Here is a 13,111-nt window from a genome sequence, read left to right as displayed (position 1 = left end):
TCGTAAGATAACTCAAAGTAAACCAATGGCGCGGTAAGAATAGTAATAATATGCTTACCATGATAATAATGTAGTACTAGCCGATGAAGAGGAGACAATATTATTCGAAGTTTATATTATCAACCACAATATAGTGTCATACAACTATAAGGATAGGTATGACTTTTCAAGCCTATGCCGATAATCCTTTTTTTTTTTTTAACTACAGAAAAAAAGAACAGCACATATATGCATGAAGAAAAACAATAAAGAAGTAGGACACCACTCAACATTTTGTCTGTTTAATATCTGATTAAAAAGTGAAAAAATAAAATACACCAGTAAGTCTTTCTAAAATGTTATTTGGACTTCATTGCGAAAGCGTATGAGTCTCTGACCTGCAGTTTGGAGTAAAAAGTGACTAACTAAGTGACTAACTGCATTCCTAGAGCCTAGCTTTACAGTACCTATAAGAAGATGGTGTTTATTAAAGCTTGTGGTGTTAGTTGGCATTCACGCTTTTTTATTCAAGGCTGTGTTGGGTTGGGTGTTTCCTAAGTCTCTAGGCCTGCAGCTCAGATCAAACACCTCTACTCTGAGAAACACATGGCAACATCCTAGTTATCTGCGAGATCAACAGGCATCCTTTCACTTGTCACAACGTAGGTTGCAATGCCATTGATTGAACCAACACAAGTCCAACAAAGATGACACAGCATATACGCATTGTTGACTACACAGGCTCAAAAGCATACAGTCCAACTGAAGGTATCCCCACCTACATACAATATACAGACGTTTTTGCTTGGTTGGAAAAAGTGACCCTTCAAATATTCTAAAGAAGTGCGAACTAGTGACAAATACTAGAGGCCCTCTATATTCAACACTGGACTAACAATGCAAGGTGAATAGACATTTAAAACTGTCACAAAATTGATCCATCCATTGTGCAAATAAAGGTATTTGGCTGAACAAGTTCCGCAACGTGATGCCGAAATTATGAGAAAGGGGCGCGATGGTTTACATAGATGGACAAAAATGCCAAAGCATTTTTCTCCGGGTAAATGTAGAAGGGATTAGCCAAAAATCCTTTAAAACAAAGAACTTGTTCCTACTTTTTTACTTCAGAAAAAGACTTTCTTTAACATTAGACTGCATCAACTGTGCATGTGCTTGTCTTTTTCTAAGAACAAAAAGTCCTTCTCCTAGTACTACTGTGGATACAAAAACTCGTATTAAAATGTCCAATTCTCGGGATAACATATTAATCTCCCCTTTCAGGTCACACAAACAGCAGACACCTGGTTCCAATGGTTCAATGTAAAAAAAAGGAAGCCTTGCTCATGTAGTTTTGGCATTTGTTGTCTTGGTTCAACTGCTAATGCTTTCAGTATGTCAAGGCAGAAAAACATTTAAGTATTGTAGCCCTTAGCGCTTCATTTCAAATCAATAAACTTAAGTATTTACTTTGACATTTTCAGCTAGCAGTAATGGTTAAGAGGAGTGTGATGAAAGCTTTATGTTAAACTGCAAAAGAACAGAGGTTTACTCAATTTTACTTGACAATGAAATAGACAGTGGAAGGAGAAATGTTTTATTTACTGAAATGCCGGGGGCTAAATAATTATAGGAATAAATGAATATACTTTATCTTGAATATGCCAATCTTATGTAATCTTTGTGTACCTCCCCGAAACCAGTGAGATATCTTCTGCAAGTGTACAATTAGGTAGTATGAACTTAGCAGATGTAACATCAAGGATAGTATTGTAAATAAGGAACTTTCTATTTTCTTTTTGTTTGGAGTGCATGGAAGATCATTGGTGTGAAAATATAGACTACATTTTCATAACTTTATGCTATGAAATGCATGTAATTGCATAGTACGCCAGTGTCCCTGTGCCAGACAGTGAAAAACACACTGGCAGTAAAAAGGTACAAACACAAGACTTGGCAGTTTGGTCAGGCTTGTTGGACATGTTGGACATAGGTTGCGTTGAAGTCGGGGACCCTGCACTGTAACTTCTGTTGAGTGTTAAAATTAAAAGGAAACAATTAACATTTGATTGTGGCATGCTCTTCAAATGCAGTCTTGAGGTGAAAAACAGCTCTAGGAGCTATATGCTCAAGATATTCTGTAAGATCAGTTAAACATGTAAACAGACATCCATAATTTCAACAGCACATTTTTTCATGTCTCCGAATCTGTGATTTTTCTTTTTAGAAATGCATACACAAGCTCAAGCTCTAACAAATAAATACAGTAAAATAGGGATCTAACCAAATTCCCCTATAAAGTGCCAGTTTACAGAAGTATGTTGGCCAATCAGATATCTTTTATATTACTACAAGTTTAGTCTCTTTTTACATATGGGTTGGGAGCTGTTACTCTGGAAATGTTAACAGAAGTTAGGAATGTCTCTTTCAGGAAATCTGGCATCCACTGTCCTTTTGAGATTTTATATCTGGTTCTTTCATAGGCTTCACTTCTTCCTCTTTTTTCGGCTTTGCCTGAGGCTGTAAACACGGAAAATAAACACATTATCAAAAATGCAAACAAGCTTTATTTTGTCGACATGGTTTAACTAGTTTCACTTACAAAAACGCAACTAACTGAACCTTAGCAAAAACAGCATACATTAAAAATTTTACATGTATTTATTTTAAAGCACTACAATTTAGTCAGCAAAATATAGATTAGAAAACATGCATTGTAAAAAAACAAATATTAAATACAGTTACCAGTAACTACTGAAACAAGTCAACATTTATTTGGAAGTCTTCTATAGCGCTAGCCAGACTCGAGGGTATCGGAGCACTTTACAACATGATGAAGAGGAGACAAAATACAGGGCAAAGGCATGGAAGGAGAAATACAGAAAAAGGTTCAAAGGAGAGCTTTACAGATTCTGCTGAGTGTCAGAGGTAAGCCGTTGAGGGAGAAAATGTTAAAAAATGGAGGCTTTACAGTTCTGCTGAGTGTTCGCGGTGAGGGCAGCAGTCTTTTGTTTACGCGTTTTTAAGGGAATGAGTAGGAGAGAGTTTGAACTTCTGAGGCTTCTTGCTTGTCCGGCTTTCTTGAGTTTCGAGGCTAAGTATTCTGGTTTCCCTGTGTGCAGGGCTTTGTGTGTGAGGCAGGCAGTTCTGTAACTGGCCCGCATTTCGACTGGGAGCCATTTTAGATCTCTGAACGCAGGAGGAATGTGGTCAAATTTCTAGATTCCGGTGACCATTCTGGCTGCAGCATTGAGGGTAGTTTTAAGCGGAGCTAGGTGAGAGCAAGCAGTCCCGGAGAGAACTGCGTTCCCATAGTCCAGTCTGGACAACACCAGGGCTTGGGTGGCTTGCCTGATGTCGGAGGAAGGAATGTGGGGTTTGATTTTGTTGAGGAGCTTCAGATTGAGGAAGGCGCTCTTGGCGGAGTTCTTGATGTGATTGGACATGGAGAGTTTGTGGTCCAGGGTGATTCCCAGTGATTTGACCGAGGTTGCCAGGGTGAGATTTCCATTGAGGGCATCAATAGCTTTCAACTATTCAACGATTTGTGGGTTTTCATCCTTGTTGGAGATGAGGAGGATCTTGGTTTTGCCCTGATTGAGTTTGAGGTGGTTGTTGATAGCCATTCTTGGACTTCATTGAGGGTATTCTTGAGTCTTTGAATGTCGTTAAAGGAGGAGGTTTCCAAGTAGATCTGTGTATCATCTGCATCGAGATGAAAGGGGTCGTTCGCTTTTTTCAGAATGGAGGTGAGAGGTTCATATATATGTTGAATTGTTGAGGGGAAAGAATGGAGCCTTGAGGAACGCCTCTGTTAACAGGAACGAATTTGGAGGCAAAGGTTTTGATTTTTACTCTTTGAGACCGGTTTTGGAAGAAGGAGGAGAACCACTGAAGGACCACTTTCTCTGCCAGTGTCGAGGGAGTTGAAGATGTCATCCATGATGTTGAGGATTGCAGTTTCGGTGCTGTATCCTTTTCTGAAGCCAGATTGGTGTTGGTCGAGCAAGTTTATGTTGTCAATATGTTTGCTCAGTTGACGGAGGACACATATTTTTCGAGGACTTTGGCAAGGAAAGCGAGATTGGAGATGGGTCTGAAATTATTCAGGTCGGTTGCGTCTAGGCCAGGTTTTTTCAGAAGAGGAGTGACTTGGCCGACTTTAAGGCAGTCTGGAATGGTGCCAGTTTTTAGAGAACTGTTTATGATTTCGCACCAAAGTGGACCTAGGGAGAGTTTCAGCTCTTTGACCATTTGAGCGGGTATGGGATCGAGGTTGTGAGAGGATGGCTTGGAGGAGGAGATAAGTTTGAGGATCTCCGATTCTGAGATGGGGTCAAAGGAGGACCAGGTTGTTGCTGGACTTTTTTTTGTGGAGATTTTACTTGTTGGAGAGCAGTCTTAGTATGGGGGAAGAAGGTTAAGGTCCAGAAAGGTTCGATTAAGTTGATTTTTTCGTTTAAGAAGTTGGCGAAGTTGGCATATAAGGCTGTTAAGGGCTAGACGAGGGATGTTGTTGGCTTGGAAGTTGGTTTTTTAATGATGTCAAAGAGTTCTCTTGGTCTGTTTTTGGCCTGATCCAGCGCGGTGCAGAAAAAGTTGGATTTTTCGTTGTTGATATGTTGTTTGTATTTTCTTCTTGCTGCTCTGAGTTCCTCGCAACGGCTGGAGGCGGGGTCCTTTCTCCAGAGGCATTCAGAGGCTCTGAGTTGCCTTCTTTCCTCATTAATGTCCTTGTTGAACCAGGATCTGGAGGGAATGTTCCTGGATTTTTTCAGTTTCAAGGAGGCTAGTTCGTCAAGGATGGAGGACATGGTAACGTTGTAGTGGGTTGTTAGTTCTTCAGTTTGCTTAACCAGAAGCACATTTAAAAAAAAAACAAAATGATATAACGCAATATATTATTTCATAACAAACTGCATTCTAGTAATACCTCTGTGGTCTTTTTTACGTGTATGCATGTGCAATTCATTGAGGGCCACAAAACAGTTAAATGTATGCATTTACCTATGTGCTTTACATCATACCAAAATATTTCATAATGGCCACTTTGGTGCACCATGCAAAACAGAAGAATATAATAGAAACAAGAATATTTACATGTGAAGAGAGTGCTATATTAGGTAGTTTTGATATGCTCTAGAACCAGGGAAATAGTCTATCTGCTGCTAGGATACTGGTAGACCAACACTCCAGCAAAGTCAGCTAATGGGTTCAAGGTTTGAAAGCGAAAAGTAATGATTAGACGTGTACATAGGGAAAGATCAAGAGCTTAGGCTGCGCTCAAAGGAAGCAGTAACCTCAAGTTCAAAGCAAGGTAAGAAAATATGTGTAATGCATGCAAACATTGAAAATGCTAGAACGGATGTCTTCTGATGTTCATCCTCAATTTTTTCTCACAGTATTCATACTAAAAGCAAAGTGGGATCCACCTGAATGTGTCTGGTTTGAAATGGCACAAGAAGCAGGGCGAAGACAGCTTCCCCAGATAGATAGAAGAAGTGTATTGCCTGTATTTCCGTGGTTGAAGGGTGGTAATCTGAAGTGTGTTGGATTGTGACAAGGCTCCCTTAACAAATTCAATAAAGACTTGTTAGCAAAGGGCTGCTGATTAGACTTCCTGAAGCAGGAGTAAGGGGTGGAACAGTAGATTCTGTTGTGCAAGGTAAAGGGGTCCGTTAGCGGGGGTGCAGCCGTTTGTCTTTCTTGATCACACTTTCAGTTGGGCTGACAAGTGCAGAAACCACACACCTCTTTCTGCCTCTGTTGTGGGTGCTTCAGGCTGGAGACCATATTGTATTGTATATTGCTGAATTTATATAGTGCTCATTATCCCTATGCGGGGCATTGAATAGCTTGCCTATGTGAGTAGCATGCTACACCATGTAGGATGTGTGGTTGGATGGATGCTGCTTTTGTTTTGATCCTATGTGGGAAGTGTTTACATGTTGTGTGTGATGACCACCGAGGAGGGTTATAGGGCGCAGCATGTAGCAGTGTGTTGGGTGTTGAAGTGTAAGAATCTGACACGCAGTTTTATGGTTTTCAGTATGCTGTTAGCTTCGGACAGCTCTGCAGCTCCCTTTATGGTACGTTAAATGATATAATCTAATTAGCTGGTTACTGCACTGGGTTGTCAAATCTGAGATTCTCTTCACTAGGGCATGAGGAATAGATTTATTTTGTGTTGCTTGGGAACACTTTAGAAATCTTCCTCATTAACTCCAGGGCGTGGAATCAGAATGCAGTGACGGACTTGACTGGTGCGGTCTTGTTCAGCTTGCAGTTGATTATTCTGATATTACTGGCGTGGGTTCTGGGTTCGCCCAGCCACCAGTTGGAGTCCCATGGTGAGGTGTTTTTGCCGAAAATCACTACTTCTGTCTTGTAGGTATTGAGCTTGAAACAGCTGGCTTTCATCCAGTTAGTGATTTTGATAATGCAGGCAGTGAACTTGCTTCTTTTGATGAGGGTCTTGTCCGCCAAGAGGTAGAGTACGGGTTGATTGTCATCTGCGTAGGAGAGGATGTTGATGTCATGTGCGTGGATAACTTTGGCCAGAGGGATCATGTATGTGTTGAAGGGGAGGGCACAGGGGCCGAGCAATGATCTTGGAGAAACTCCGCATATGCCTTTACGTGCTTCCAAGGAGTTAGGTGTCAGGCTGACAGCTTGTGTTTTATCCATTAAGAAGGAGCAGATCCAGTGGAGATCGTGTCCTTGGATACCAACCTTGCCCAGGCACTTGATGAGGGTGGGGTGTGAGACCATACCAAATGCTGAAGAGATGAACCAGGCTGACATGTCTCCTCTGTCAAGGATCACACAGCTGTTGCTAGTGGCAGCAATGAGTGCTGTTTATAGTGGTTGGGCCTGAATCCAGACTGCCGCGTGTTGAGATGCTGGTGTTGCTGCAAAGGTTGATGAGGCACTGGTTGATTTGTTTTTCTAAGACCTTTGTCAGGTATGGTAGAAGGGAGATGGGTTTGTAGTATGAAAGCGTAGCTTGGCAGCAGATTGTTTCTTACGCAGGGGCATGACCTTGGATATTTACAGGTGTCTAGGAATGTGGCAGAGTTGATGGAGACATAAAGGATTGTTATTCATGCTACGCTAGTTATCAGACTTCATTGGCTCAGATATTAACTCATTCTCCTCCAGTGTGCACACAATTTGTGACCTAGAATTCAACTGAATCCTGATCATAAGGAATCGCTACTGCCTGTATTTTAAGATCAAGAACGTTTATCACTCTTGTCTGGAGCATTCAGGTTTGTGGAAATGCATCATGACTATATGCTGTGTGAGAAGTTTACTTTATCTGAGCTAGTTAATTGGCTGTTGCACATTCAGCAGGAATTATATTGGTGTTCTGGGAGATGGTCAGCGGTAGGGTGAGGAATTAGGGAGGCAGTTGGGTATTGTTCATTAAGATTATCTACAACTGTAGTGGGTTTATCCAGCACTCCATGACTGCAGTTTGCAAATGACTGGATAGATCGATTTTAGCAGTTTTCTGATTAGATTGTAGTTTGGTAGGCCTCTCATTGATCAGAGAATAGAACAGTAATGTTTTGAGTTATATACTCCAAGAGATCCATTTTGAACTTGGGTTGGCAAGTCTCCTGGGCCTGTGCGAATCAGAGATTCTTTTTCAAAATTGTATGTGGCCAATTGTTCCTGGTATCCTGGGTCCTTCCCCCAGAACGTTTTGTGTATGGCACAGCACTTTGACCTTGGCTTTTGTAGCAACATTTGCCGCTGAGCTCATCGCAAATGTCCTTGTCAAAAATAACTCAAATGTGTTCCCAAATTTAGAACTGGAGCTGGCCACAAGGTTAGGGATTATGCAAATGGAATTTTTTATTCCAATTCGGCCAAGGCTAGAAACAGCCTCTCTCATCTAGATAAAAAAATGACATCGATTTCTTAAACCGACAAAAGAACTTCAATGATGGGTCAAGACTAGGTAGGACAATGATTACAAAATATAAACTTGGATGACAATGATAAGCACAGGACTGTATTGGACAATTCAAAAAGAGAGACAGCTTGTTGTGGGGGGAATATGAAATTCTAACCAATTTCAATATACTCAAATCCTATTTCAAATTTAGTGAATACTCTCTTTCACTTTGTTAGGTCTCAACTTTACTGTTGTTTCACACTTGTTATTGTATCCCAACTTTACTGTTATCTGGCACTGGTTGCCATGTCCCAAGCGTTTTGTTGTTATGTCTTAACTTTATTGTTATTTGGTACTTGTATAGTGCACAGTCTAATATTAGTATGGTACTACAGCTCCTTTTGATAATCTGGGGTGTTATTTTCATAAGGCGTCCCTTACAGATCAGAGTTTGGTTATTTTTTTTTAAATAGCAGACTATGGTCAGGAGGGAGAATATGTCAGTTTTCAGAAGTTGTTCGTTTTTTGTGTGGGTGAAATTGCTGGTCCGTGTCCAATTGTTTATGTATTTTATCGGATGATACAGGTGCACAGTGCCCAGCAAGTGTAAATATGTAGTAAGTAGCTGATTGTAACAAGTGCTGTTGAATGCCTTAATAGCCAGTAAAATGCATATTCAGCCCGTGGTGGATGGATGCTCAGAGTTCTGTCTTTCTATGTGCTGTTGTAAAATTGGTTTGTGGTAGATCTTGGTTGCCAGTACTGTCGTATTTTGTAACGTAGTAAAAGGTTCAATGCACAGCTCCATTCAAACATTTGTTGTATCTGTCTTGTGCTGCACATATTCACACCAGGTCGAAACTGTTGGTAGGGAAGCGCCTACTCTCCTTACTGCTATAGGACCCATTCAAGCAAGTGGAATTATGAAGTGCCAATGAAGTACTGAACGCTATTAAATGCTAGACAATGAAATGAGCAGAAACAATTACATACAACAGTAAACTCAATTCTTGTAATTCTGTGGTGTCTTCACATTACTAGCCTTGTTGAATACAGTATTGTGGTTATTATGAGCCCAACTTGAAAATACCCAATATAGCAGTCTGTTGCAGACAACAACAAAAAAGTTGACCTGATGAAATATCAAATTAATAGACGCAATGACCCTGCATCTACAATTTAAAACTACAAAGAATATAGAAAAGGGCTTATCCACTGCCTCGATTGGTAAACAAATCCTTAAGCTACAAAATGCTTCACAGGAAAAGGACGTGTTGACATTGTATTATATTATTTAGACATAACATCAAATGGTGGGCTTAAACTATCCACGAAGTTCCATGAATGATTGCTGGTTGTTTTGCCCTCATGAAGGGCAGGCTTACTATTGTATAAACATAAAAAGATATCCATTAATTATCCGTCTTCTAATGGGGAGAACACAATGCTCAATAACGTGCATGAATTCTTTGTTAACCAAAATTGTGTATACAGGTGGATTCTACAACTGCAAAGATATTCCTACCATTATCGAGTAGCCACAGTTTTTTTTTACCATCACCCTGGATTAGAAGGCATCATGAATATGTCAAAGTACCTGCTTCGAAGTTGGTAGGAAAACCAACCTAATAATTATACTGGTTTTTCATTGATATTTACTCTGAAAGGTAGAACAGATGAGGGAAAGAAAAGAAGAGAGGGGAGAAGAGATAGAGAGAGACATAGATATATAGCATACAGCAACAATTTGCCTTGCGCAGCAAGCAAAGTATTTGTACAAATACATTCGGTACACACACAAATCTATATATCTATATTTTTACTAAGCGTTTACCAACATTAGACATTAAACATTTTGGTAGTATTTTCTTTTGTTATTCTTTATTGTTTTCTCGATGTATCATGAGTATACAGCAATACTGCCTATAGCCAACACGTGTTTCGCGCCCAAATGCGCTTCGTGAGGGCTGTGACAGTATTGCTGTATATTCATGATACGTCCAGAAAACAAGAATAAAGAACAACAAAAGAAAACACTACCAAAATGTTTAATGTCTTAAGTTGGTAAACACTCTGATATATATATTTAAATAGGGAGCTAAAGATGAAACGAAGAGGCATAACAGAATTTGATATTGCGGGTTTTGTACTAACAATAAAAGAAAATAATAAAATGCACGGGCGTTAATCCTTGTACATCAATGCACTTGGAAAGTTAATATACATATTTTAACACAAAACGTTTTCTTACATTCTTCTCATCTTCTTTAGGCCTTTTGGTGAGATCAAAGCCAGCTAGTGTTTCAGGGGTCCACTGCGGGTTGAGAGCAGGAAATTCAAATGGCACGGGTTCCACAAGGCCGTAATTGGCTTTCAGTTCCAGCTGAGGGGCTTCTTTAGGAACCTTCTGGAAATAACTGGTAAATAAAAGGGTTTCACTACAAAGTCAACCAAAACTCATCCGGTCCTATTCTTTCTACTAACCATACATTTTGGTCACACAGAAAATAACCAAACCTCAACTAATGAACATGCTGAGTGGTCAACTGATTGGCTAAGATATTGACTAACGTACAATCGCAGTGAAACAAATATCTGCGCCAGTGCGGTGTCAAGACTGAGTAGATTGCTACTAATTCCACACATCAGCTATGGTTTAGGAACTGCAAGTGTATTGGAAGAAAGACGCAGCACACAGAAAAGTCCTGGATCATGAGCGCAACCCAAAGTTGAATAAGAAAAAGAGAAAAATACTGTCACATTGGTTTTCTCCTTTGTAGACTTAAATCTCTGCTTGACATACCTCCTTGAAAAATAATTTTGGATGAATAATGTTCTGGTTTTTAAAGAAATTGAGGTAGTATCAGAACAAAACAAAACATGTACCATGAACAGGTTTTGTGATTAATTTGTGTGAAAAATAAAATATTAGTCCATATAACAGAATTCTTTGCTACAACTACGGTGACTGGTGGCTTGATGGGAAATAGTCAGCGGCAGGCCTGGGAGGCACGGCCCTGGATTGGATGATTTCATTCCTAGGGGAACGCACCCAGTCTGTTAGGCTGGCACCCTTTTAACTCAGTCAGGGTCAATACCACATGTGGTGTACCTCAGGGCTCATCCCTCTCCCCCCCCCCACCTGTTCAATATTTATATCTGCCCACCTGATCCATTCCCTCCAAAGCAGGGGAGTGAAGGTATATCACTAGGCAGATGATATGCTGCTGATTTTCCCGAGAAGGAGGAATCCAAGACCTTCTTCTAAAATACCATGCTTTTCATTAAAGACTGGATGAGTCACAACTATCTTAAATTACATTCTGACAAACAGAGATAGTTATTTCTAATAACAGACTCGATCAGTGGACGCCAGGATATTGGCCAGCTGCATTGGGTACCCCACCAATCCCTAAGAACTCAGTCAAAAGTCTAGGGATTAAAATGAATGCCAAGTTATCAATGCATAAACAGATCAGCCTGGTCATTTCCTTGTGCTTCTACCATCTAAGGACTTCCAAGAAAATCAGGAGATTGTTTTACTAAGGAGGCAAGCATGGTAATCATGCTGGCCTACATTATGGCCAGGCTGGATTACGCCAATGCGATCTATTTGGGTCTCCCTGCCAATCCAACCCATAGGTTACAGCTGATTCAGAATCAGGCGGCTAGGTTAGTCTTTCAGCAACCAAGACACTGTCATACCAAGCCACTAATGAAGCAGCTTTACTGGCTTCCTGTACCTCAGCGGTCCATGTTTAAGACGGGCTGGATGATCTTCAACACAATCCACAAGACAGGCCCCAAATTCATCTCCGCAAAGATTTCACTGTACCTGCCCAAACGGAATCTCAAACCAGCCTCAATGAATATGCTGACTATCCCCAGATTAAAGCGTGAAAGAACGGGTGGCTCTCACTCTGGAATTCTCTACCGATTGACATCAGACTAACGTCAGAGTACACCAGCTTCAGGAAAAAAATTAAAAGTTGGCTTTTCACCCAAGCCTACTGTTGAAGTTTACCTCAGGACGGTTCTCCTATCTCCGATAGAGCCAAGAGACCTTTCGGTGAGCGAGCGCTTAATAAATCCCCCAAACATAACATTCACATGGAGCACCGGCCTTTATGAAATAGGATCAGTGATAGAACAGCGATAAAAACAGTGCAAATAATGGCAGGATCCTTCAGAACTGGGCAGCTCTACAATCTGTTTTATTACAAGACTGGTCTTCACACAGATGTACGTAGCTTTACTAAAAGTATGTATAGTAGAAAGAGAGTTGTAGAGGTCTGGATAAAGAAGGGAAGTAGAGGATAAGCATATTTTGAAAAGTAATCTTTTATTTAAATTTCCCTTCACCGTTATAGTAAACCCAACTTGTAGGCTGTGCGAAATAGGTCACAAACCTCGTAATAACAGTGACTGAGTCCCACATTGTTCTAACTCGAAGGGCCAGCAGGGGCAAAGAGGTTTCACTTTGGCTCAATTTTTGAAGCTAGCAGGAATTTTGGCTCAATTTTTGAAGCTAGCAGGAAATCACTCACCAAAGATGCATGTGCAGTGTGGTGCATAAAAATACAAACAACAATATAGTTAAAGTAAAAAAAATTCAAACCAAGTTTGAGTAGGCGAGATATCACACAAGTTAATAAAATGAATAAGGGTTTCAAACTAAATTATAGCACCAAGAAAATAACCTCACTGGAATTAACAGAACAAAGGCTTTCAAGACATCTTCATAGAATTCCAAATGTGACCTAAGCACCAAGTAAGAATGGCCCATTACTACATGTGACCAGAAAAGAACTATGGGTTTGCATTAGTCAAAGTTTATATGTTTGCACTTTTTACTTTGATCTAGAGGGGTAAACCTAGAGGCTGTATCTAAGATGGGCATCAACACATACAATACACTGTTATGAAGGCCTTCAGGGTATCTAATGAAAGTGGCATAAAGAGGGATGCAGAGACTTCCAACAGATAAAACCTGATGTAATGATGTCGCACACCAGTTGGAAATTCAATGGGTGTTTGCATTTGTAGAGGAACTCATTGAGCTGATTTTGAGTCAAATTGTTATTCTGTATCTGGCAATGTATGATTGGAGTCAGAAACCTCTGGATCCACACTTCTCCCAGTGGCTTTTAAGGAATTGAAAAGCTCTAAAAACATAAACCTGTTTTTTAGGGTCTTTGATGAAAAAATGCTCTCAGGCCGCTTAGTCTT

General features: G+C 40.3%; 1 protein-coding gene across 4 annotated transcripts in view; it reads right to left on the bottom strand.

The window, feature by feature from the left end:
- Positions 1-267: 267 nt before the first annotated feature.
- BROX (BRO1 domain and CAAX motif containing) overlaps positions 268-13,111 on the bottom strand; it is a 213,419-nt gene continuing 200,575 nt past the window's right edge. For all 4 annotated transcript variants that reach the window (XM_086927944.1, XM_086927943.1, XM_086927946.1 and 1 more), the window contains 2 exons: positions 10,134-10,299; positions 268-2,496 (listed from right to left, as the gene is read on the bottom strand). In XM_086927944.1, coding sequence (XP_086784070.1) covers positions 2,404-2,496; positions 10,134-10,299 — 259 coding nt within the window. In that variant the 3' untranslated portion in view covers positions 268-2,403. The remainder of the gene's footprint in view (positions 2,497-10,133; positions 10,300-13,111) is intronic.

Source organism: Lissotriton vulgaris, chromosome 6, assembly GCF_964263255.1.
Source record: "Lissotriton vulgaris chromosome 6, aLisVul1.2, whole genome shotgun sequence".
Taxonomy (NCBI): domain Eukaryota; kingdom Metazoa; phylum Chordata; class Amphibia; order Caudata; family Salamandridae; genus Lissotriton; species Lissotriton vulgaris.
This window is presented reverse-complemented; position numbering and strand designations above follow the sequence as displayed.